The 27,287-nt window shown below is 38.3% G+C and overlaps 2 protein-coding genes across 6 annotated transcripts in view; one reads left to right on the top strand and one right to left on the bottom strand.

The window, feature by feature from the left end:
* The first annotated feature begins 359 nt into the window (after positions 1-359).
* Positions 360-11,913, top strand: CENPO (centromere protein O). 2 transcript variants are annotated; one of them, XM_081327035.1, is made up of 7 exons: positions 360-471; positions 1,489-1,658; positions 2,658-2,784; positions 3,806-4,065; positions 8,265-8,433; positions 9,898-10,102; positions 11,305-11,913. In XM_081327035.1, exons 2-6 carry the CDS (start codon positions 1,509-1,511, stop codon positions 10,089-10,091), a joined length of 900 nt encoding a protein of 299 aa, XP_081183161.1. In that variant the 5' UTR covers positions 360-471; positions 1,489-1,508; the 3' UTR covers positions 10,092-10,102; positions 11,305-11,913. The 2 variants fall into 2 exon arrangements, with proteins under 2 accessions (XP_081183161.1, XP_081183160.1); XM_081327034.1 differs by having other exon boundaries at positions 447-813.
* The window catches only part of ADCY3 (adenylate cyclase 3), a 97,710-nt gene continuing 71,545 nt past the window's right edge, over positions 1,123-27,287 (bottom strand). For 2 of the 4 annotated variants that reach the window (XM_081326994.1, XM_081326991.1), the window contains 10 exons: positions 25,526-25,613; positions 24,538-24,654; positions 21,993-22,249; positions 20,269-20,350; positions 19,603-19,761; positions 19,025-19,171; positions 15,936-16,052; positions 15,347-15,473; positions 14,600-14,724; positions 12,387-13,462 (listed from right to left, as the gene is read on the bottom strand). In XM_081326994.1, coding sequence (XP_081183120.1) covers positions 13,280-13,462; positions 14,600-14,724; positions 15,347-15,473; positions 15,936-16,052; positions 19,025-19,171; positions 19,603-19,761; positions 20,269-20,350; positions 21,993-22,249; positions 24,538-24,654; positions 25,526-25,613 — 1,402 coding nt within the window. In that variant the 3' untranslated portion in view covers positions 12,387-13,279. Of the gene's footprint in view, positions 1,166-1,497; positions 1,539-6,562; positions 6,712-12,386; positions 13,463-14,599; positions 14,725-15,346; positions 15,474-15,935; positions 16,053-19,024; positions 19,172-19,602; positions 19,762-20,268; positions 20,351-21,992; positions 22,250-24,537; positions 24,655-25,525; positions 25,614-27,287 lie in introns of those variants that run through there. The other 2 variants (XM_081326993.1, XM_081326992.1) reach the window with 2 other exon arrangements.

Here is a 27,287-nt window from a genome sequence, read left to right as displayed (position 1 = left end):
CCCAACCCTCGGTCAATCGCGGAAGTGGCCGTAGTGAATTTTTTAGCAGGCAAGTCGTGAAACTGGCTGCGTTTCCAACAGCGATTGAGCCCCTCGAGTCTAAAGATCGCTGCCGTTGCCCTCGGGAGCCCCTAGAGTCCCCTTTTCCTCCTGATTTGGGGCTCCGGTCTGCCTCCTGAATTTCTCACCCGTAAGGGAGAGACAGAGCCCGGGGTGGCTAATCCGGTCGTCTCGGCAGCTTCAAAAGGAGACACAGAAGCAAAAAGCGAAGCGGTAGTGGGAGTAGCATACATTCATTCGCCACAACAGTTCCGAAAATAATTTCCAGGCTTCCTGGTTTCCTTTGCCTGCTCAAACGAGGCGCTTAAACTAAGAATTTAAACGAGTATAAAATATGAGAAACAGCCAGGCAGGCTTCCGAAGGTGTTGACTTCTGTAATGCCAGTTATTCTCAACCATTAATTCTTCTGGGTAAGGATGGTGGGGATTATAAAGCAGTGCATTAGGATGGCAGTGGGGAAATTGACTTATGTGGTTATACTAGTGGGTTGATGCTATAAAAATTACTACCGGTAGGTACCTACTGAGTAAAGAAGCTGTTTAAACCATGGATATTTTTTTTTTCCTGAAAATGATTAATTCTATTCCTGAGTTTAACTTTTCAACACTGACATTCATGATTAAGCCATTCTTTCTGTGTTAAAATTCTGCAGAAATCTGAGGAAGTTAATCTTGTAGGATTATTATTTTTGGCTTTTTAAAAGGGAATTGAAAGTAAAAAAATGGACAAAATTGCCATTTCCTCTACAAATGGTAAGTTAACAGGCAGTAATCTGCAGGTAACTACTATGTTCTAGTTTAAAGTGTTTAAAGAAGTAAAATGGACCCTTGTATAGTATTCACTGGCTTTTGTACAGAGTGCTGCTTATCAGAATGGAAAATCAAGCTAATGCTCTAGTTTGGTAATTAATACTGAACAATTAGCAATTATCTAGTTATAATTAGGTCTTAATGTACTGCCTATCTAATGTCTATAATTATAACATTAAAAGCATGTGTACAAATGATAAGTTCAATAATTTTAATGTACTTTATGAAAGATATTTTATGCAATATTCATCTGCTTACTGGTTTGAATTATGCACTTTAGAAGTTTTCAGACAATCTGTAAAAATATTAATATTTTGATAATATATTAGTATATTTAATATATATATATATATATATATATACACACACACACACAAAATTATGTATAATATATTTAATAGGGAATGAACTCCATAAACTGAGTTAAATAAATCTTATAAAAACTTTATGAGAAGAGGATAATTTTTGCCTGCTAGATTTCGGATCACAAGTTTGTTTATTCAGTTTCTATAGCCACCCATCTTGGTCAATGACTCTAAGCCAGTTTATTTCTGTTTGTGAAGATAATTGGGTATGATTTTTATATTAAAATTTTGTTTTTGCATATATTATTTCCAGGTACATTACCTCATTTGGAAATGTTGGAGGCTTCTGCCCACAACGTAGCACTGAAACAAGGGAAAATAAGGGAGCATGAGAAGAAGATATTAAAGATGAAAATGAAGATCCTGGAGCTGAGACGTCAAAGAGATGAGTTAAAAACTAAATTAAATGTTTGTCGATCACAGGTGAGTGTGCAGTATGTGTTGACATAAAGACAACATAGGCTGATTTCTTGTTTAAGGGCTGGCACAATGTAAATCATGAAGCTGGGTTACTAAACAAATTTTTGCCTGAAAGGATAAACTTATACTATATAACCTGAAATTTAAAGAAGTTAAAATAGCTTTTAAATTATCTACAGTAAAGCTCCAAGGAAAATGAGCACATATTAAACAATTTTCTAAATATTTCTAGTCTGATAATTCAGTCATGTTAATTCACTTCTGTAAAAGAGGTGGGTGTAGGTATTGCTTATATAAATCCATTGTTTCTTGTTTCTGACTTGCAATTTTTATATTGTGTTAATGTGATATCCTTATCAGTAATTGTATTTTGCTTAATTAACTATATTTCTCATTTTTCATAGTACATTGAACCATAAATAAACCATGTGGTCTGGGTTGTGTAGCACACTAGACAAAAATTGGGTTATCTAGTAACTGAGTCAGTGTGTCATAATGTGTAGACTTTGTGCTATATTCTCTAAATTCATTACCCGTTAATCCATAATACATTTGTTGCTACTAAATTTTATTGCCATTGCTGGATATCTCCTTGTAGTTATAATTAAAAATGTTCCCTTGTGATAAATCCTGGAAAATCAGATAATGCAAACAGCTTCTAGTTTTAAGTTGTCCAATGGTTACCTTAATCAGATAAAATGGAAATTACACTGGGACTCTCCTTTTTTAGACCAGGAAAACATGTCTCATCCTATTGAGCATTGAATTACAATTAATTTACTTGTATAATTGTCTTGTGGTATATGAATTTGTATTTGGCTTGGGAAAAACTGTACAGAACATTTTTTACCTGCACACAGCATGTCAAATATTGGAAAGAACATGGCTCTTAAGAACATTTTCCTTAACAACCTCCTTTTAGTACAAGTGATGGATGTTTCTGCGCAATATAGACCTAACAAGTTGTAATCATTGAGTTGTAACTCTCCTGTTCTTTTGTAGTTCACTCTAGGCAAAGATGCTATGAAAAACAGTTTGCAAGTTTCTAAGGCTACAACAACAAGCCAACAGGCCTTAGGGTGGAAGATAGAGAATGCCAAGGGTCTGCTAGAAGTTTTTCATCTGACAGGTACCCTTGTCACATATTAATAAGATTCTGTTCTTAGGCTAATCAGTGGCCTGTCAATATGGTTTATCTTAGCCATTTCTCCTCTCTGCTTTAGTTTAGAACTTATAAGGCTAAGGTCCTGGGTCAGGGGTTCCCAACCAGGGGTGTGAGACGATATTCCAAGGGGTGTGAAAACTTGGGTTCTCAAAATTATAGTGTATATGCATAATTTGTTGCCATTATTTTGAACTTTTGTAAGGAGTGCAAGAATATATCAGAAGTGTTCTAGGGGTGCGGGCTATAGAAAAGGTTGGGAGCCACTGTCCTAGGTTATTCTATCTCTGCCCAAAATATATCTGACTAATTTTGTGCAATATACTTTTCAATAAACAGAGCTGTATATCAAATCAATACAAAAAGATGAGTAAGGACTGGAATTTTGGGTAGGCAAGAAGTAATGAGAGAGCCAGTTCAATGTAATGATTCAGAAACCAGGAGGTTGTGCGTTTGGTGCCTGCCTTAGGCGCAAAGTCACTTGGGTGTCTTTGAACCAGCTATTCTGTCTTAGCTGTAGGATTTAGCTGTGTACAATTGTGAATCACTTCCAAAACTACTGCCAAGAAAACTGCTTGAACCTGTCCATGTAGTCACTGACTTGAAGGTGCACGTGCAAACAATAAGCAGGCATTCTGAGAATTATATAAATAAAAATTTGTTAAGGAACAGATGTATAGGAGCAGATGGCAATATCAAATTAATTTTACATTGAAGCTTACCAATGAGACTGGGTTAGAATTTGAACGGGAAACTCCCAAGGAATTTTAGGATTGTAGACTAGATTAGGAAGTTGAAAATCATTCTAAAGAGCACAGTGGCAAACCACTTGCATAACATTGTTAAGAAAGCTGCATGTTTACAGTATGTTGTCGCCAGGAATCATGCTGAACTTGAATGGGGTTTTTACATTTTATTTAGCAGCAGACTAAATAAATACTTTATCAACCCAGCTTTGAAATTCTGATCTTAAATGCATTTTTTCTAGGCCTAAGTGCAAAATTGACAGAGCAAGGAGTCTCCTTTTGCATCAGAACTGCCTTTGAAGGAACTTATCTAGATTCCTATTATTTACACATCCTTATACAGAAGCCACTCCAGATTCAACACCATTCAATCCCAGTTTTCATACCTCTGGAGCAAATAGCTCATGAGCATTTGCAGAAAGACATTAAGTGCTTCTTGTCTGTACTCTCAGATCATCTGAACGCTTATGCTAGAAGAAAATTCCAGGTAGACCAATTACAGGTAAGTGGGGGGGGAAATGGTGTCCTGGACATGTATGAAGCAAGGAACATTTTACTAATGGCCTTATTTTATCTTTTCTCAAAGGAAGTTTCATGGAGGGTGCTGTGAACTGGGTGTAACTAATACAGTCTTGGAGTTTTATTCTGCCATGTGATTATGGCTGCCTCACTTTTAATCATCAGATAGTATTGACCATATTTTAAACTGGACAAGGGCTGAAGGCCCAAGCAAATAAGCTGGTTTAATTTGAACCAGTGATTTTGTATATATAAAGGGGCCAATTTAAATCACTGAAATAAGGATTCTTAGCAAATCATATTTATGAATTATGAATTTAGAATCTTGAACAATTATAATTTTGCTCTGTCATTTAAAACTAACAAATCAGTAGCATAAATACTCATTTTCTGTTGGATTCATTTAATGGACCTTACTATAATAATCTAAAATAAAATTTCAATTGGGAAAAAAATAATATAAAAATTAATAAAATAACTTAAATTGTAAATTTAATATGGCCTATCTAAATAGCTGTATCAAGTATACTGTAACACAGATAAAAGACTTAGTTACTTCTGATGTCAAATTTATTTTCCCTTGCTGTATCTTGGTTTTCAGTTATATACAGGGAAAGACAAACCTGTTTAATCTTATTTTTGTACCTACAGTTTATTTTTTTCCAGTTCTACGTCAATTTGCACTTATACAAAATTGTGCCTTTTTCTTTGCATTTCTTCTGATGAAAGCAACATATAGGTAGTCCTCGCCTTATGAGCACAACTGAGCCCAAAATTTTCATTGCTAAACAAGATAGTTGTTAAGTGAGTTTTATCCCTTTTAAAAGTCTTTCTTGCCACAGTTGTGAAGGGAATCACTGCATTTGTTAAGTTGTTAACATAGTGGTTAATTGAATCTGGCCGCCTCATTGACTTTGCTTGTCAGACAAGTCATCACATGACCCCAGGACACTGCAACCACCATAAATGTATGCCAGTTGCCAAGTGTCCAAATTTTGATCACGTGACCACGGGGATGCTGCAATGGTCAGAAGTGAAAAACTGTCATGTCACTTTTTTCAGTGCCTTTGTAATTTTGAATGGTCACTAAACAAATGATTATAAGTCGAGGACTACTAGTATTGAAGCAGATGCCTTTTTGCAAGTATAGAATTGTTTTTCATCAATATATAGTTCTGTATATACCTCTATATATCCATTTTGTGTTCATTTTGATCAGAAAACTGGTTTGCTATTTGTTATTGATATGAACATTGAGCAGTAACTAAGCTGGGAAGCTAAGAACCCATTCATTCATACCTTCAGTTTTTAAAGCTACTAGCCTTTAATGATGATGAGAGGCTGACATAGGGTTAAAATATCAAAATACAAATTAACATATCAATAAAAACATTGCACTGGGGACAATTAACTCCAAGTATATACTTGCATACAGGTTTATGCAACAGTCTGGTCCAGTGCCTATTAAAAAAAGCAGTCTTTAGGGCACTATGAAAGACAGCCAGCATCCTGGTTCTAACTATTTGCCCTAAGAAACATCTTTGCACTTGACATGGCCAACTACAACTACTGCTATAGCTGCTCCCCAATATTTAAAATATAGTGCATTGACCTTGTATAGACCTTTTGAAAATCATAGTGTCATGGGTTCTCCATTGCTGGAAATTTTCAAGAAAAGACTGGACGGCCATTTGTCTTGAATGATATAGTTTTCCTGCCTTGAGCAAGAGATTGGACTAGAAGACATCCAAGATCCCTTCCAGCCCTATGATTGATTCTGTGTATGCTTTTTGTAAATTTTTGAGCTGTAGTGAGTAAACTGGCCACTGGGTGGACTTCAGCATCGCAGTATCTGTCTAGACCAGGGGTAGGCAACCTTGGCTCTTTTATGACTCGTGGACTTCAACTCCCAGAATTCCTGAGCCACTCTAGATGCTAAAATAGTAGCTATAATTCAATCCTTATAAAAAAGATGAATAGTATAGTAGATTAGATTCACATGGTTTTTAGTATATGTATTTCTTTTTTTTTTAAGGGTGTGCCTTCTTTCACAATTAGGCCAAAAGATGAAAGGAGAACATTATTCTTACACTTCAGGTGTTTCTGTTGGTATTTCAAATTACATGTTAAAGTAAAGATAAGGAAAAGCAAATCGTACATGAAATGCAATAAACATAAAAATGCAGTAATGTAGCAAGATGCAGTGAAAACAATGCTTGTATTTTGAGAAATATTTTGCTAAAAACTACATTCTAGTTTTTCAAAAAAAAAAGTCTGGACAACCATTTGCCTGGGGTGGTATAAGTTGTCCTGCCTGGAACAAGAGATCTAGACGCGCATTCCTGACTACATTGGGAACTGAGGTGGCTAGTATAGAAATGAGAATAGCAAAGCCAAAGATTGAGCTGGTTTTGAGAAGAGATGGGAAAAATGAAAATCTAGGAATGACACAAAAACCAAAATAGGAAACCTCTCACAAGGCAAAAAATTCAGGAGACCTGCAGTGCAGACTTCAGGAAAGTTTGCAAATGTTGCTTCCTGATGAAAACTTACAAGTGACAGAGAAGTAACAAGAGTACAAACGTATACCTATCCTGGTCCGCTTGTTTTGGTACAATGGAAACTTCTCCTGAAGGATGATAGAGAGAGAAAGAGAGAGAGAGATTTTTGTTCAAATGACCAGCAGTATGAGAACTTCTGGCAGAACCTATTCTACTGATAAAAGAGAATATTTGTATCTCAGGGTTGAACTGTGCGGTCCTTGGTGCTGTCCAAGCTTGGTGGTTTTCTTGCAGACATTTCATTACCAACCTAGCTAACATCAGTCCACATCTGCAAGTAAACCACCAAGCTCAGAGAGCACCAAGAACCCCACAGAACTTGTTCTGATTATGCCAAATCTCAAGAGAGTTAGTCTCTTTTCCAGAAAACCTACTGCATTAAATTTTTTGGGGAAAAAAATCCCTTTTAGTGTGACTTACTGCTTTTTTCTTCTTCAAAGCCTAAGAAGATGAATAAAATAAAATTGATTCTTGTGATCAGCAGAAACAGGTTGTCCAGGTGATTATCTTAAACAAAAGACTGAATAAAAGTTTTGATTTGGCAACATTAGGATGCGATAGATTTTAATCTTAGAACTATAGGGTTACAAGACATACAAGATTTATTCTATTTCTTTCAAGTTCAACATCAGGAAAAAATTACAAATACATGTACAGAGGTTATGCCTATATAGGTACAGTAAGCATATAACTCACCCCAAAGGTTTTTCATATTTTTTTCACACGAAACTTGTTTTTTAAAGAAAGAATCCACTTGCTAAAAAAAAAGGTGGGGCTTCTGAATGAGGGGCTGCAATCGGCCTTTTCACTGAACCTTAATAATCAAGGGGGGGGGGGAAAGCAACTTAAGCTTTAGTTGTGTGGAGACTTTTTCTCTTCCCTCTCCCCACCACACCTTCTGGGTCCCTAGTAGAGAGCTTCCCATTAATTCCTGGCTACCTCTCCCAGTTCCCATACATACTTTACATTATTTCCATAATTATATTTGATACATACAAAATCATTTTCCTCACTCCCACACCCACCCGTATTGGTAACCACTATAGCTTGTGCCAATACGCAGTGTCTGTAGTTTTACAAAGAGTAGTGTATTGATGTAGATATGCAGTAGAACCAAGTAGAAATGGCTGCAGAAGTTTACCTCCATCCTTTAGTTTCAAAAATTCCCCAGCTAGGTTTCAATAACGAAGGGGCTTCTCTGCCTTTGTCAAGTTGGAATAGAAGCTCTCCTTTTTAATCCTAATTTTAACAAAGTATCTGAGAGCTTCCTATCTAATAGCAAAAAAAAGAACAAATCAAATTCAAATAATAAAGGACCGAAGGAGCACAAATCTTAAAAATATCCAATGTCTAAAACTGTAGTCCATTTCTTTAAAAACTTCAAACCTTTAAAAACCTTTTTAAGGTTTTAAAAACCTGGAATAGTTAAAAAAAATTTATAGTCACTTTGGATGTAAAATAATACAAAGATTTCAGAAAAATCTCCATTTCAGAAGGCCTTCACACACAACCCCCGCCCATCTTTGCTGGTTAGTAAACTATGCTTTATCTGAGAGAGCACCTGGAAAACAATCTCCAAAGATAATCTTAGATATGATGTGCATTATTCTCTTCCTTGCAGGAACGTTTTGCCATTTTTCTTGAAGGATGCATGAAAGGAAATTCCTCGTACAGTCAGTTGGAATTTAACTACCGTGTAACAGAAGATGGAAATTTTCCATTTAGAGCAAAGATCATATATGGAAATCACATAAATGCTCTCCCAACCAAGGTCACTGTTGTATGTAAAGGTGAGAAGTAATGGGTTGTATTTGATAATTGAACAGATTATTAAAGTGAAGAATCCTTTCAGTTCACCTCAGTTCTTGGTGATTTATAGGTACAAGCAGGTCAGAAGCAGTAGTTAGTGGAAAATGCAGTAGCCTATTTGTTGGTTGACGAGAGCCGCTGCAAGCCATGAGCCCTACATGGGACCCCACTAGCTTTCTGAGTGCAGTTCAAAGTGCTATATTTTTAAAAACCTATAAACCCTCGTACTGTTGGGCTTTATTAACATCACTCCTTTGTCATGGAGAGATCCTCCTCAACCCTGCAAGGAGGTGGGGCCTGTTCCATCAGCCCACACCAGGCAATCGATGGAGCCATTAGGGTTTCAGTGGGAATTGGAGGTTATTCCTGATGTTCTGACACGTGGTCTTGCTGAGATAAGTGATGGAATAAGTGATGACTTGGATCGGAGCAGATCACACGTATGTTGGCTCTATGGATCCTTTGGGGCTCTCTAGTTTACAGATCAGCTCTGGGACTTGGGGCAGTAAAAGCAGCAAAGAATATCATATCCACAGATAGCCAGCCAATGCCCCCATTTTGGATGACAGATGTGGTATGAGAATTATTCAACTTCTTGGATAAAGTTGCTGGGTTTCATTCAGTTGGACTCTGGCTTGGGAAGTCTTATGGAGGTGCTTGAGGCACATCTTAACCCAATTAACTAGGAAGAAGTTGAGCCAATCAGCAAAACTCTACAGTCTTGCCTTATTCCTTTCTGTATTTCACAGGGTTTAGTCAATACCCCATTAACTATAATTTGTACCCTTTGTGAAGCATATATTGATTTCAACCATGTAATGAAATTTCCCCCAATATTCATACTGGTTTAATTGATTTAAAAAGATTTAATCTTTTTTAATTGTTTTTAACTTTTGTATTGATTTTTCTTTATCCTGTAAACCGCCCTGAGTCCTTCGGGAAAGGGCGGTATATAAATCTAAATAATAAATAAATAAATATCTTCTAGAATTTTGAATATAAAATGGTTTAGGTTGTCAAATGGTTTCTAAGTATATTCTTTTAAAGTTCCCACTTATTGTCTCTATATGTCTATCAGTTCAAAACTGCCAAGATAAATTCTTGTCCCAAATTCTTAAAAAATCAGCTTATTTTCAACAAATTTCATCCTGTAATTTCCTACTTGATATCACAAATAGAATTCCTTCTTTTACAGTCTTTTACAGTGGCCGTGTAATTCAAAAATTAATTAATTCAAAAATTACAGAGGTATTAGAGGTTCCTATTTATGGGGTACCCAATTAGAAATATGCATTTTGTTTTAGTATATAACTTCTTCTCTACTGTGGGGATTCAAAGACCTCAATAGGGAAAAAAAAGTCAACTACCACACAGAAAGAATAGAACTGGAGAGAAATAAATGCAAGATTTTCATACTGCAACTCCTTGTCCTCTTTTTTCTTCAGCTAAAGATGCACCAGTTTCTGTGGGCGAGATGGCAGCAGCTCATTTGGCGTTGTTCTATGAGAAGCCTCTTCAAGATGTCTTTGTTTCTATCACAGCCTCAGCTGAAAATCTGAATCAACCTATTGCAGCCGCATCGTCTACCTATTCCATATCTGGTAGCAAAAGTGTTTCCTCTGAGGTTGCTGCATTATAAATTCCACTAAGGTAGGAAGATGAAGCGGGATCTCACAGTAACAGAGATTGTTCTACCCAGAAAACATATAGTATTGATGAAGAGTTGTTTATTTTAGTATAAAAATAAAATACTTTAGAATGCTGAAATGCTATTAGCAATCTGTTCCAGTAAAATCCTGGCAGATAATATCCTTTAGTTGAGTCTTTTTTTTCAAGTAAGTACAAGATAGATTGGTCACATTTTCATTTTTAGTTTACGTGTTATATTCTGTGAAGTATTTACTATTTTCCTATGGAAATGTAGCCCATTTCATTTTCCCGTGAAGGGGGCTAGAAACTTGTCCTTGTGGCAGTATTTACATTGTAACTATCTGCTTTGCTTAGTTTTGATGTTGGAAGTTCCGATTCTACAGACTTCAGTGATAAGAAAGTAGTTGCTTGGTATGTTTCATTAAATAATAGTAATAGCACTTAGACTTATATACCGCTTCACGGTACTTTACAGCCCCTCTCTAAGCCGTTTACATATTGCCCCTAACAACCTGGGTCCTCATTTTATTGACCTCAGAAGGATGGAAGGCTGAGTCAACCTTGAATGGGTCGGGATCGAACTGCAATGCTGCATTCTAACCACTGTACCCCTACAGTTCTAATTTGCCTAGATTAGAATGATTCAATTATTTAGAAAAAATAATAAAAGTTACCTAACTTAGCTCAAATGTTTGTTGTATCTTTAATTGTGTAGTAGTCATTAGTTTTGTTTTGCAGGTTTTTCTCTGTCCCAAATTTGGTGTAATCATTTTTTTTAAAGTCAGGAATATAATCAAACATAATCATAGTTGAGGGGTCCTTGGTGCTCTCTGAACTTGGCTATTTTCTTGCAGACATTTCATTAACCAAACTAGCTAGCACCGATGATGCTACCTAGTTTGAGTAATAAAACATCTGCAAGAAAACCACCAAGCTCAGAGAGCACCAAGGACCACACACACACACACACACACACACACGATTTCAACCCTGAGCTACAAATTTTCTCCTTTATTGATAATAAAAGTTGTTGTTTTCATGAATTTAGTCAAGATTTTTGCTTGTTTCCATATTGGCATAGGCTCCTTTGTATCTTAGGACTTGAGTTGATAGGCCAACGTTTCTCTTTTCTCTTGATGAGTCAAGGCTGAACTAAACATAACCGGGGTGACAGGGCATTTACGCTCTTCTTTTTCTTCCAGGCTACATCAAAAGAACAAAGAGCTCTTCCAAATTGATGGAGCAGAGACTCTGAAATAAGGCCAAGGACTGCAGTATAGCCTGCAGTATAGTCTGCTTTGCATCCTGTCCTACCCAAGGCCCTTAGTAGCACGAATAAATGATTTAATTCTGCCACCTCATCTCACTTATGATGACTTTTGTTCTCCAGCATTGAACATCTCCTATTTTAAAACATATTGTCTTACATTTTTTAAAACTGTAGCTATAATAGTATTCAAAGACTCATACCCTAATTCTTTAGGCTTGTCCTGCTTCCATTACAACTTACTTTACTTGATTCTGGCCAAGCTCTGCAAAGAGGCAGTGTTTTCCACTGAAATGTCTAACTTACCTAGGTGAAATGAGGAATTATATATGGAATTATATAAATATCTGATTTAGTAGGATTGTCTGTGTGGATTAAGTTTCTGTATATCTGAAAACGCTGCAGGAAGATGAATTTGGTCCTCTGGCACATTTGTATCAGTCTTTCAAAGCTCCCGAAATAGATTACACAATACAGGAGTGAGGAAAGCTGTTCTCAAGTCTTTGCTCTGATATCACATTTTCACAAATTAAATGTAGATTAAATGGGGACATGATATGAAATTTCCTTTATATATTCTATATTTGTACATGTTTTATTTATTATGCAATACAACTTTAAAAAAGGAACTAATCTGTAGTAAATGTAAAAAACCAACTAATAATCAGGGTGTGCGGTTCTTAACGGGGCAGCCCCTCCCCCACAAGCCTCCAAGTATAGCCTTTGCTGATTTGGGAATTCATCATTAAGACACAAGTCCTCAGTGTTCAGCAATACAAAATTTGTTCTTTTGTTTATGTGTGAATCAGACAAAAATGGTGCATCAACATCCTCTCTTGACTTATTATAGTTAAATATTCCAATAGCATAATGGCACTCAAGACATCACTCTGAAAACAAATCATTACTTCTAATAAGGTTATTTAGCATTTGACCCAAACATGCACATTTCCCCTTAGAGTGAATGACACAACCCCCTTTTTCTCCCCAAAAGAAAACAAGAGACAGCAATTTTAAAATCAAACTGAGTCTATTTGAGAAACTAAACAAATTACATAATTTTTTATTTCAACATAACAATCAGATGAAGGCTTTTAATAAAACAGCCTTGGTTCAGGCTGTATAAATCTCTTCCTTTTAAAGCATCAGCAAAGTTGAGGGCAGAAAGGGATGCAAGGCACAGCCTGAAAGAGGCACCTTACTTTCACAATTAAGATGCATTAAAAATATAAAGGTATCTGTTCTCATATATATTATCGTATATATCTATATATTACCATTCATATACATGAATGATCTCTCCCTTTTCCCCTCCAAAATAGAGCATCTTGTTCAATGAAAAAGATTTCACGTGTTCTTTTTCCTTTCTGCTATTTGCCTGTTTTGAGGCAATTATTAACTCCATTTGAACCAAGTGTGAACCTTATGCATTTTTCCCAGTTCATCTGCCCATTTGTAGTGCCCCTTCGGAACTTGCATTTGTTTTTACAAAGAAGTCTATGCAGAGCTTGGATCAATGGAAAATTAAAACCACTGCACATTTGAACTAAAGAGATAATGCAGAGTGATCTAGCCAAGCAAGGCTGCAGTGAGAATTCTATTACCTCCGGGCCTGAATGTGCAAGAAGCCACGTATTTGTGCAAAAGGCAGGATTCTTCCTATCGAAACCTCCTTTCTACTGCCCTTTCTATATCAACAGACAAATGCAAACTGATGTCAAGGGAGCCCCTTTGCAAATAATAAATGTTCAAGAAGAAAGGAACAAGCAAAGGGGTGATTTCCTGTGAATCTATTAATGGTGTATATACCAATCTCCCATCCAGAGCAGCAGGTGCTGAAAGCAGTTTGTCTTTGGGCGTTACAGAGGTACCTGCTTTTTTCTGCTATTTGCATGTAGAGTGTGAGAAGTTCAAGAACTGTCAACCACCTGATGAGGCAAAGTCACACATGAACCATTGATAAAGGAACCTTGCTTTTCACGTCCTTTCATAAAATAGGTCAGCAAGTCACCTTTGCCTTTGACGTAAATGTGCCCTCGACGCACAAAGCGGAAGCCATACTCTTTCAAGATAAAGTGAGTTTCTTCCACCACCTAAAAAACAGAGAATACACAGATGTAATCAAACAGGTTGCAGCTAAGTCTTATCAACCAACTGTTTCTTTTTAGGCTGTTTTGGTTTTCGTATCACTATTTTACCCACCTTTTTAACTGACCCCAAAGAAGTGAACTACAAAGGTTGTGTTATATTGTGAAATGAGGATACGTCAAACCTCATCAAAAAGAAAATAAATGCAGACAGAAAATTCTACAAAGATCCATAAATACACCCTCTTGGAGCATGCAACCAGGAAAATGCATACTATGGATATATGTTCTACTAAGTTATGTTTCATCACTTTGGAAACTGTTGTTATTTACCTGAAATCACTTCCTGATTTTCAGGAGGGGAGAGTATATAAGCACACAGCATTAATCATTAAATTATTAAATATATATTTTTAGTTGGGACTTCGTTAAAATGCTACACAACCGACAGCAACAATGCCATTTTAAAGAAAGGAGTCTCCTTTCTTTTTGGAAGTTTCCAACCTGTCTTCTGGAGAATCTTGGAGTTCCTTCTCTGTTTAACAGCAGTTTCTGAAGGTCAATGATGGCAGGCAAGGGTCTGTGGGAAGTCAGTTCCCTCACCATTATAACAATTCTTCCTTATCTCTGGGTTCCCCAACTTAAGTAACTTTGCCGATATATTCTGATCAACTTCAATCAGCATGACCAGTGCATTGATTGCGAATTACAATGGTTGTGTAGTCCATTATATCTGGGCGAACCCAATTGATTGTCTGATGTCTCTTAAGAGCAGATTGGCATTCAGTGTGACTGGAATATAATTCCTTTAAAATGCCCCGTCCATTGTCTGACTTAGACAGACCTCTCATTTTAATCTGCACTGAGGTGAACTGAGAAACCATTTTAGATAAGTTTCTTGTACCTTTTCAGATCATCCTAATATATAAGAAATAATGAGATTCCATACAATGCTGCTATGCATATTGATTCCTACTGTCTCCATCTGGGGACACAGTTTCTAACCCTTTCTGCCCTTACTACACAATAGTCATTAAACCTGACCTTAATACAGTTATAGTCAGAAGTGTATAATCACAGTTAACTGCCACCATTTTCAGAAACCTTCCTGTTGTCCCCATCAAAGCAAAAGAGTTTCCCCACCTGTATGTTTCCCATGACACCTGTGGACTCCATCCGGCTTGCCACATTCACAGTGTTCCCCCAAATATCATAGTGAGGTTTACGGGCACCAATCACCCCTGCTAGCACTGCTCCTTTATTCATGCCTGTCAGTACATTATAACAAAAAAAGAGTGAGAAACAAATGCATCAAGTATTCAACAGTACTTTTAAGTCTGCCTCGGAGCCAGAACAAGACCACAAGTAGGGAAAGCTAAAATCCCTGATGGATTTGAACAATGATTCCAGGAAATCAGGACACTATATTTCACAGTACCCAGTCAAATCTAGGCTCGGGAGCCTAGAACTATGAGTGCAGTAGTGACCTTCCCACTTCACTGTTGTTCCTCAGGTATTAGTATTTAAAAAAGGGAACATTTTGGAACATTTGGCAAATAGATTTTTCCTCCTCTTTATCCTTTAGAGCAGAGGTCTTCAAACTCGGCCCTTTTATGACTCATGGACTTCAACTCCCAGAATTCCTCAGCCAGTGTGCCTGGCTGAGGAATTCTGGGAGTTGAAGTCCATGAGTCATAAAAGGGCCGAGTTTGAAGACCCCTGCTTTAGAGCGTCCATTAAAGCCATCTAACCTAACAGCTATTATCTGGTAATATGCCTTGTGTAAGCATTCCTTTTGCCCTGAGTCTGATATTAATCAATTGCATTGTTCCAGTGTACTGAGATTAGTCCCAGCTAGCCCATATTCATTACATAGGATATCCCACTTGCCTATTCGCAGCATGAAGTTATTGAAGGACTGATAGTTAATGTTCATCAAGGTCTCTTTCATGGCTAAGGCAAAGTCTGCAAGATCTGCCAAATGTTGCCAGCGCTCCTTTTCTGAAAGATCTTCCTTCTAGGGAAGGCAAAACATCAAAAGTAAAAAAAAAAAATCAGAAGAGGAACACTTCTCCAGTTTTAAATTTTATTACGAGCTACCTTGAATAAGCATAGCTCCCAAATCTCTTATACATGTTAGACTTCATTAAATGTATATGCATATATTAAAAAAGCATTTCCTAATGACCTGCAAGGTTTTTGAGTCTCGGCTGTTTCATTTTGTCCATATTTTTAATTGTTTTCATTTTGTATTAGAATTTTTTGTAAGCTGCCCAGAGTCTGTTGGAATGGGCAGCCATAACAAATTCAAACAAATCATATCTGATTATTAAGATGTGGCTCCTATAGCCCTTTAGCTAGTTCTCAACATCAGTTCCATTCTTGGATGAGTTGGGTTAAGTCTGCAGTGAGTTGTGACCGTGGGTATGGATGGGTACTTCCACAGTCGTAATTCTTCTGTCTTCCTTTCATTGCTTACCTTAACAGTGTTGTAACCATTGCTGTTGACATCGGGTGTCACACCAGAAGCTGCCATGTATGTACTGCCAATGGTTTTGATTTTAGTGATGCATCGGAACTGGGGATCATCCAGGAGCTGTGAGAGTAAGAGATCTCGTAATTATTGCAAGGATCAATAAATCAGTCAGGAAGGTAGATTTGTGATGCTATGGAGCTGATCAGAAACAATGAGGACCAATTCTTGACCTTACAATGCAATCTTATACATGTCTGCTGAGACATAAATCCTATTAATGTAATGCAACATATACCTAGACACATTTATACAGGACTGCACTATTCCCTACCATGTGTGCCTCATGAAAAAAATGGTATACAGATACTTCCCAGAACACGAAGCATATAATATAAGCAATAACTTGGAAGGAAATATGCTGTATGTGCATATGTTAGATTTGCATGCTTAAATTTATCAACGCAATAAAGATATGTGGCATGGACATTTACTGCCAAGGCTCAGGAGCACAGATTTTGAATTCACATGATCTTATTTCCCTTTTTGAAGGGGATGAACATTTATGATATATAGTAAAGTGATAGGTGGCAAGATCAACACAGATCACTTCCTCTGGTATCTTGCAAATCCAGTATGTAATTAATATGGGCACAACTGGATCTTTCAAAGGAGGAAGCAGATTTTGGCTATCTCCACTGACAACTGGCTATTGAATGCCTGTTTTACGCTGAGTGGCCCACTAAAGCAGGTTGGGAAAATGCTACTTTGGCAAAAAAAAAAAAAAGTAGATACCTTGACTTGGCAGAAGACTGTATTAAATATACGATGTAAAAACCTTTTTAATACATTTGGTGTAGGAATGGCAATTATCTCTATTCTTATGAAATAAGAACACGGTCAATGTTTTGAATCTGTGCCTTTCTTGCTTCGGATAGTGGACTTGTCATGAGGTTTGAGGACATGAGGAATTCCTGAAAATGTTACTGGTGCTAAAACAAGCTGATAATTTAATTACAATGTTGTTCTTCAACATGGTTTTACTTTTATGGATCACCTGTAAATTGGTTTTGAGAGAGTGTTTGGCACATAACTTTTTTTTTCTTCAGCACTAGCACCAAAAGCAAGATAGAAATTGATAAAACAGAGCTGTATTATGAAAATCCAAGTTTTACCAATTGACGACAATCAATACAGCAGATAGTTTAGGTAAAATAACAGATTTCAATATTGCTATGTAATGAAACTCATAGTTTATTTATTTATTTATTTATTATTTGGATTTATATACCGCCCCGCTCCCGAAGGACTCGGGGCGGTGTACAGGGCAATTAAAACACTATATACAACACATAATATACAAAAATTAAAATAAATTAAACCAAGTAGCCCTAAACAATAAAACATGTTCTAAAATTTAAAATCTAAAATCTAAAATCTCAATCCCTCAATCCAGGCCGGCAAGTTCAAATAGCTAAGTCTTCAGGTCGTGGCGAAAAGAGCGAAGGTCGGGAGCCATCCGGAGCTCAACAGGGAGCTGATTCCAGAGGGTAGGCGCACCCACAGAGAATGCTCTCCCCCTGGGGGCTGCCAGTCGACATTCCCTGACCGACGGCACCCTGAGGATGCCCTCTCTGTGGGAACACACAGGATGATGGGAAGTTAACGCCGGCAAAAGGTACTCCCGTAAATAATCCAGGCCCATGCCATTTAGGGCTTTATAGGTCATCACCAGCACCTTGAATCTCACCTGGAAGACAACTGGAAGCCAATGCAGCTCGCGGAGCAGAGGTGTTACATGGGAGTATCGGGAGACCCCCATCACAACTCACGCGGCCGCATTCTGCACCAGTTGGAGCCTCCGAGTGGTATTCAAGGGCAGCCCCATGTAGAGAGTGTTGCAGTAGTCTATCCAAGAGGTCACGAGCGCATGAGTGACTGTGCGTAGGGCATCTCGGTCCAAATAGTGCCGCAACTGGCGCACCAGGCGAACCTGGGCAAAAGCCCCCCTGGTCACAGCTCCTATATGATCTTCTAAACTGAGCTGTGAGTCAAGGAGGACACCCAAGTTGCGAGCCCTATCTACGGGGGGTAACACCTCTTCCCTTATAGATAAAGATGGAATAGAATGGACAACCCGAGATGCCGGTATGCACAGCCACTCGGTCTTGTCGGGATTTAGACGAAGCCTGTTCCTCCCCAACCAGACCCTCACCGCCTCCAGGCAACGGGACATCACGTCAAGGGCATCACCGGGTTGATCTGGGGTGGAAATAAAAAGCTGGGTATCATCAGCGTACTGATGATACACCACCCCAAAATCACGAATGATCTCACCCAGCGGCTTCATATAGATGTTGAACAGAAGGGGCGAGAGGACCGACCCCTGAGGGACTCCACAAATGAGAGGCCTCGAGGCCGACCTCTGCCCCCCTGCCTACACCGAATGCGAACGACCCAGGAGGTAGGAGGAGAACCACTGTAAAACAGTACCACCCACTCCCAACCCCCTGAGGCGCCGCAGTAGGATACCATGGTCGATGGTATCAAAAGCCGCTGAGAAGTCTAATAGGACTAGGACAGAGGAGCAACCCCTGTCCCGAGCCCGCCAGAGATCATTCACCAGTGCGACCAATGCCTTCTCCGTGCTGTACCCGGGCCTAAAGCCCGATTGGTAAGGGTCCAGATAATCCGCTTCCTCCAGGAACAGAGGAAGCTGATGTGCCACCACACTCTCAACAACCTTCGCTAAATGAGAATTTGTTTAGAAATCAGAGGAATGTGGAAGAATGTAAACAGCGGATGAAGGATTTTTTTGAAACTAATATGAACAAAGGTACTTCTATGGACATGGTGTGGGATGCTAGCAAGGCATACATGAGAGGGGTGTTGATATATATGAACAACAAACATAGTTCAGTCAGAGGGACACCTCCCTCTGGGCCCAACCAGGTCTCAGTAATGCAAGCCAGATCGGCCAGTTCCTAACACAGGAAGCTTATCTCTTCAAGGACAACTCTTAGAATAAGTAATTGATTTTCTTTGGGCCAACTGATCAAGAGGGTACTTTAGCCTATTGATTAAAGCTGACTCACCGCATCAAAATCTGAGATTATTTCATTGAGGAAGCGAAGGCACTCAATCCCGCCATTATTTATACTTTCCTCTGTGTAGAAGTCGGCAAAGTTGGGGATAGAGGCAAACATAACACCAATTTCATCGTAAGACTGACTATACAGCTCCTACACAAGAAGGCAAGAAAGGTGAGGAAATTAAAATAGATAAATGGTGCTTCTATATTCAGGCATAATTGTCTTCATGTACTCAATTGTGCAATGCAACATTATATCCAATCTCAACTCATAATTTCTACATTGTCTTCTAGTTTATAGTATTGTATTTCCCTGAAGGAGGCAACAGCTAGCAGTGCCTTTATCACCTTTGGTTAATACATCAATTGTATGCCTTCCTGGAAGAAAATAATTTAATGGTGTGAGTAACAAACTGGTTATCTCTAGTCTTAGTAACTATAACATGATCTATACTCTGGAGTATACCGAGTTGCCAACACAGGCTTGATTTAATTCCCACTTCTGCCTATCATCCCTTTAACAAAAAAAAATCCTACTTGCATACTGTTTTCTCCATGAACTGCTTGTTTTCCAATATGTACCTCATCTCGTTTCTTAGAGCCAAGAAAATGGCGTGCCACGTGTTCTGGCAGCATGTTGGTGACAAGAGCCTCATTCCAGCGCCGCATCTCATACACACGCTCCTTCTGGCTATGAACATCAATCTTCCATAAGAATAAAATCCTAGCCAACTTTTCTACCTGGAGCAGGGGAGGGAGAGGGGGGAAAATGTCACTCTGATAATGTAGTCCAAAATCCCACGTTAAAATTTGATATTATCTTTTATTCCTCAATGATACTAAAAAGCGATGCCACTACCAAGTTGAATCATTTATGTTATGAATGAATCTTATTATCTGAATGCAAAAAAGTACATATGTACAGAAATATATGTTCTAAGAACAGGACCACTTTTTATGTGATTTTTTTGCCACGAAGCAGTAGAATCCAGAACTTTTGGGTTTCAAATAAAAGTTGACTCCACAGTTTCTAGGAAGAGAGACATCTTTCCCATTTAAGCTGTCCTCCAGTATGACTGGAAAGATTGCATATTTATGAAAGTAAAGGCAAGCGAAGATAGATAAGGCACCCTGAAATACTAAAATGCTAAGAAATACAGAAATACAGTTACCCTAACAGAATCTGATGGCAAACTGAACTCCCAAGGTGCCAACTGCCTAAAATAAGAAATTTAGCAAACTACTCACATGACGTGAGAAATAGTAGAAACTGAGCATCATCACCAAGATCATGGCTGTCATGGAATACTTTGATGGAACTAGTGAAATCCTGAAAAGCAAACGAACAAGATTCACAGTTAGAAAACTTGAAAGGTTGAAGTACATGTTCAGCCAAGGCATGAGATCAAGATCTTCCTGAATTCCTGAAATCTTCACTTCAATCTGCAGGTGGAAAGATCTACATAGAAAACAAGCACGAGAGGAAAAGCAGGCCTGTCAACTTGCTCTCTACACACAGGAGAAATATCTGAAGGAACGTGCATATAGAATTGGACTGCCACATTTATAATGAGAGTACAGGTAATCTTCGATTTACAATTGTAAAGGAGCCTGGAATTTATTTATTTATTTTATTTATTTTAATTCCATTTATATCCCGCCCTTCTCCGAAGACTCAGGGCGGCTTACAAGCTTAGCAGTAGCCTTCATTCTATGTATATGCCTGCTTATTAGGGCTTTCACACACACCCCAAGCGGCGGAATTTCCGACCTATGTCATGACAGTCATAAGTCAAAGCACCTATGGGACTGTTTCAATTCTACAACTTTTTTGCAGTGATTGTAAAGCAAATGCCACAGTCCTTAAGTGAATGCCACATTTGTTAAGTGAACCCATTGTCCACAATGGCCTTTTTTTTATTTTGCTGGAACCGGAGGTAAACACCAGTTTCCTGCAAAAAAAGTTTCATAAACCATAGTCACATGACTGCAGGACACTGCAAAAGGCCACAAATATGGACCAGTTGCCAAGAGCCCAAATTGTGATCACACAGGGTGGGAAGGTGTTGGAACTTCAAATATGGGTCATAACTACCTTTAGGAGGAGGGTCCTTCGTAATTTTGAATGGTCACTAAGCAACAGGTTATAAGTTAAGGACTAACTGTAGTCTGAGAAAGAGTGACATGTTAATTCAGCTGAAGATAGTATGCAACTTCAGTTCTAACTTCATTCAACAAGCAAGCAAAGCTCATGGAAATTTAGGAGTATTTTACATATAGTTTCAAAGAAAAAAAATGCATTGCAGCAAAGTCAAAACAAGTTTTTAGGATTCTCTGCATCCAAAGCTAGTCTTCCTGAATTCAAAGAACAAAACCTTACTACCTTGTTACCTTACTCTCCCTCTTTCTTCCAAATTCTTTATTTAAAAATTCCAGGATTTGGAACCCCAGATTCTTCATTCTGGAACCCACATCTAAATATATGAAATTGAATGGAATGCACTTTCTTGTACTGTCTACTTGTTATATTTTTATCCTGTCTTTCTTTCAGGAACTCAAGATGGAACATACACAACTTCCTCCACGACAACAATCCTATGAAGAAGTTTGGGTTTAGAGTGAGGAATCAACCCAAAGTCACTCAGTGAGCTTCCATAGTTCCTGATTCGTAAGCTTAAGCACCTCAACCAATAGACTAGCATCTTCACTTCTTCTAACCTTCTCCTCCAATGAAATTTATGATTTAAATCACTTAATCTATGGAGTCTCTTTATGTTGCTATGTAAGTCTGACATTTATTGATGATGTATCATACATTAAAATTAATTAAATAATTTAAAAGAGCAATGCATACCAAAAGTAACAAAATAGTGAACAAGTTATTATTAGCCTCTTTTCACTTCAGATATGACCTAAGCCCAATATTACCCTAAGCACACTCCCATGACATTTTTGACCTTGAAATTTCTTACATGTTCTCCTGGAATCGCTCCTGATCATATCTGTCAAAGATCTGTTGCCAGGCCAGAATGTTGACCACTCCCACTGCCCCTGTGATCATCACCATCAGAGTGAGCTTGACCATGTGGCTGACTTGCACCAGCATTATTGTTGCAATGAGTGCCAACACTGCTATGTAGCTGTAGTATTTGGGATTCTCTACACAACCACTTGGAAGCACTGCTGGAACTGTATTATTGACAATAGTGTAATACTGCTGGCAACTGAGCTGTTGAAACAAAAGAAAAGGGGTTAGGCTGTCCTCTGTTTTCAAGAACCTAATTTTCCAGTGAAGAAGAAAAAATTCCTTCCATCTAAAAATGCAATATCTGGAGAACTATTAGATACTAGCACATGAATACAGAAAACATTTTTTTGTGATCACCTATATTTTTTCAATCAACATGTGCTATGCCTACATACCACAGCCCACAGAAAATCTTTGGTTACTCCTTTCTTTAGGTGCTATACATAATACACATAAGCACTAATCATGTCAAGTAGTTTCAGTAACAGTCACTTCCTATTGTAGGGATAAATATCCCCATTTCTGTTTGTAAAATACATCACTGAACATTCTATATTTCTAGCCCACAATTGGTTAATGAACTCTATTCACTTGTGATTCAGCAAAACGCTGAAAGCACATTTTAAGTTTGCTCTAATTTCTTCCAGTGTGTTTCCCTGTACTCAGACAAGTAAATCTGGAGCAGAATACATACATTTAATATTTTAAGTTACAGCCTCTCTTTCGTCTTCAACCCTTTATCTTTATTTTTAGACTACATTTATTGCTGGGTTTTTTTCTAAAATCATGTGACTTCATACCCTAACAAGTTGAAGTGTGATTCATACCCACTTTAAAACAATCAGTAACAATAAATAACGAAAGCACCATATGCAATACAGCATTGAATGGTACAGTGGAAGACAGAACAACAGAAAAACAACACCCAAAAAAGATTTCGGTGTGCTCACAGCAGGTGAGTGCAAAATGAGTAAACACTGTGGCAACTGTGAAGGCAAACAAAATTCTGGGGTACAGCACTAGAGGATCACCAGCAGAAAAAGGATGTCCTAATCCCACTGTATAGGACTTTAGTCAGACTCCCATTTGGAATACGGTGTCCAGTTCTGGAGACCTCACTTTAAAAAGATATCGTTAAGATTGAATGAGTTCAGAGACGGCCAAAATGGTGCAAGGTCTGAGGAACAAAACATATCAGGAGAGACTGGAGGAACTGAATATGTACAGCCCGGAGGGCAGAAAAGAAAGGAGGAACACGATCGAAACCGTTAAATATATTAAGGGTGTGGAATAAGGTTCTAGATGGCAGTATTTTCAATATGAAGCAGAAATCAACACGGAGGCATAATCTGAGACTGACAGGAGGGCAGTTGAAAAGTAATGTTAGAAAGTATTACTTCACAAAAAGAGTAGTGGAAGTTTGGAATCAACTTCCAGGGAAAGGTAGCTGATCATTCATCAGTAAACATGCATGGGATAATCACATGTCCACCATTCAACCAAAATTAAAAGATTAAAAAAAAACCAAAATAAAATAAAAAAATAAAGATAATTTTAAAAAAATTTAAAAGAAAGCAAAAAACAAAAGAGAAAAATCCTCAAACGCAGACTCAGTGGACCGCTGCCCTTTTCTGCTGACAGTTTTCTCTCTTTTTTCTACGCATCCAGCTCTTTCCTTTTTGATTTATCAAAGCAGCCTGTTCAAGCTCAATATGCATTACATTAAAAAAAAAACCATATCACCCCAAAGGGCCTTTTAAACCATCAAAGGATATAAAAAAAGAGCCACCACAGGGCAATCTGAAGATTTGTCTAATTGATTTTTAAACCTTGGATGTTTTCTGATGGATTAACAAAGCCCAGACTGATCCTCCTTAGCAAGTTCCATTATCAATGCGCCGTTCCAAACATGGCCAGCAATGGATAGGAAAAAGAAAAGGCACTGCAATAAACAATCCTTGTGCCATTTTTTTTGAGAGAGACAGAAAGAAAAAAAACAGCCTTCATTCTCTTCCCCCAACCCTTTTGGAAACCTCATCAAAGTTTGCCACCCTGAAAATAGCAGTATTTCCATATCAATTTTAGCATAGAAGAGCTCAAGGTCTGGCCAATTATTAACAGGTACTAAAAATAATCAACTGCAGCTGGCTTTTTACTAATTTCCCTTAATGATTTCCACTGTACAACTCTTTATGCACTTATCAACTCAGCCAGAAAAGAAATTCAGAGCAGGTGTCATGTAGGACTGGAGAAAAGACCATGTTTTTGATGTTTTGATGTTTCAAGTTTTGTTTTTTTTACATTTGCTTTGGAGCCTTGGAGAATGAATGAGGAGGGAGCAAGATACAAACATTAATCCTGTCTATTATCTATTCACTAAAAATCCATTTTTAACCCTTTCTCAATTTTTTCTTCACCTCCAGCTAGAAAGCTAGCAGGATACAATGATATCAAGAAAGAAAAACTGTCTTTTTTTAATCTTTGCTTACCATATCTACAATGTCAGCCATGGTTAGGATGAAAATGGCAGACATGGCCCAGGTGTTCCTGGCCCAACGAGTTCTGTCAATCCATGTGGAAAAAGACACGAGCTTTTTAGGGAAAACCTGTAATAATAAAAATGCACTATTTCTTTATTTAAATTTATTATAGCACTGATATAATACCCAGCACTGATAAACTAGGAAAATAAGAATCATGTTAATTTCCTATGGGGAATAGGGATGGAAGAGAGACAGTAACTAAGTAACATTACCACTTTTTGCATGCAAAAAATGTGGCCTCAGTCCATAGCATCTTTAGCCATCTCCCTATTAGCAATTAATTGCATTTTCTAGAGTTATTCATTCATTGTTGTCCCAAATTCTGCCCAAAATAACAGCCACAAGGAAAGACTTCATAGTACTCCAGTGATGGCTGAGTGGTGCTATGAAGACACTATAGATTATTAGCAGAAAAATTGCCTTAGTGCCTTTTTACCACCCCAGAGCTCCTGCCACTTATTACAATTGATGATACTGTTTTCCAGATTTTTAGAAAACAAACCTGAAAAAAAGGAAAACTGCAATCCTCCCAAATTAAGACTATCAAACACACTGATCCTACCCATATGAAAACAATGGCACCATCCACACTCAAGATGGAAAGTCACAGAACTGAAAATCCACATACCGTATTTTCCGGCGTATAAGACGACTTTTTAACCCATGAAAATCTTCTCAAAGGTCGGGGGTCGTCTTATACGCCCAGTCGTCTTATACGCCGGAAAATACGGTAAATACATATGCACATCCATACAAACAAGAAGCAAATATAGGAATCCTACTATTATAGCTCATGTAGAACTTGAAATAAGGAATATTTTCATGGAAACACAAATATTTCTGGTAGTATGGTAGAAAAACTTTGTATTGGCATTGAAGAACAGCAAAGGGTGAGATTCCTACAATAGTTAGGGTGTTTTGGAGGAGACCTTACCCTGGGAAAGATGGCAGCAAGAGAACAGAGAGTCAAGATGAGTAGAAGGATTTCGCCAACAACAAATGTCACATAATTTGCTAGCAGCCTGCAGCAGAGTAGGAAATAAAAAAGAAACCACTGGATGTAAAGAGGAAGATCAAAGATCAATATTTTATTCTGATTGCAGAGGTAGTCAAATACCCTGTTATGAAAAAATATTTTGGCACATAATTGTTGGCATTATTTTATAAAATTGTTTCACTCTTGTTGCTTGCTGCCTATTTCTGACTGATATAAAAATACTCACACACACACACACACACACACACACACACACACACTAACCCCAAATATATATAAAAACATCAAAAATATAAAAATGAAAAAATGCATGTAAATGCTATATGTCTGCAATCACCATTTTCATGTGCCCACATACCCTCGTTCTGGGCACGACTAAACAGGTTAGGTCTTCACAATTGTCCTAAAGCCCAAGAGGCATGAAGCTGACCAAATTCTTGCCAGAAGGAGTTCAAAAAAATGGGGACAGACAGGTACTAAAAATGCCAATTTCCAAGTAACAGTCCCATAGGATCTGGAGGAAGTTGGTCCTATTTAATCTAGTTTAAGGGGCAGATACAAGAAAAGGGGGTTCTTCAGTTAAACAGGTCTGGAACTATAACTCTAAAGGTAATTACAAACATCTTGATTTAGCTCCCAAAGGAGAGATCATTGCTTTAGGTGATATTGTAGAAGGAATAGGGAATGGCCTTGAAGGACAGTGGCAATATCCATTCACAAGCCAATGATCAGAGAAATATGGCTTAAGCCAGACATGTCAAACACAAGGCCCGGGGGCCGGATCCGGCCCGCGAAGTGGTTTCATGTGGCCCGCGAAGCCATCCTGGAAACAGTGAGGGAACGGCCCCCACTGCCTTGGCCCTGGCCCAGAGACCCTCCTTCTGCCAGAGACCCTCAGATCTGTCCCACTCCTGCCCAGGCCCCCATAGGCACCCTTGATGCCAATGATGTAGAGCTGGCCACGCCCACCCAGTAGGCCATACACACTCTAGCCATGCCCACCCAGTAGGCCACACCCACCCTGGCCATACCCACCTGAGGGCAACCGCAATGCTGATGCGGCCCTCAATGAAATTGAGTTTGACACCCCTGGCTTAAGCCCATTTCAAGAAACAAACTTAATAAAATTCACATGAAGGGATGGAGGAGGGAAACACATTCAGACTTGCAAGATTCTATTAACTGTTCTAATAAAAGTAGCTTTAAGCCTATATTATATAGGTTTCTTCGTCTGTTTACCCTAGAGGGGAGACAGGCACGTTCTGTACCAGCTATAGCTTCCATGTAGAGAATTTTACATTAATCTCAGTGGGAGGTGATGAGGGTATGAGTGACTGTGACCAGGGCTTTTTGGCCAATATTGTTTGTAATGAGTACATAAGATGAACAAAAATCCTCCTAGTCCCAGTTACTACCTACTCTTTAAGCAGAAGCTGTCAGTCTTGAAATTTCCTAAATTTCAGACCTCTGAGCTGGAGAGTACAACTCCATTCAGAGTCAGGGCCTGAATATCCCTGGAAAAAATAGGCTATAAACCCAAACTGAGTCTGACTTGGGGGTTTTCATTCAGAACCTATTTCTCCCCATTCAGAACTTATCAGCCTCCAGGCACTGTATCACCACATTAACCACATTACCTGTCCCATCTGGTAATGAAATGTTTAATTTCATCCTTAGCACTACAAGTAGTCCTCAACTT

The sequence above is a fragment of the Vipera berus genome (assembly GCF_964194415.1).
Source record: "Vipera berus genome assembly, chromosome: 1".
Lineage (NCBI taxonomy): Eukaryota > Metazoa > Chordata > Lepidosauria > Squamata > Viperidae > Vipera > Vipera berus.
Note: the sequence above shows the minus strand (reverse complement) of the source record. Positions and strands in the feature narration are given on the sequence as shown.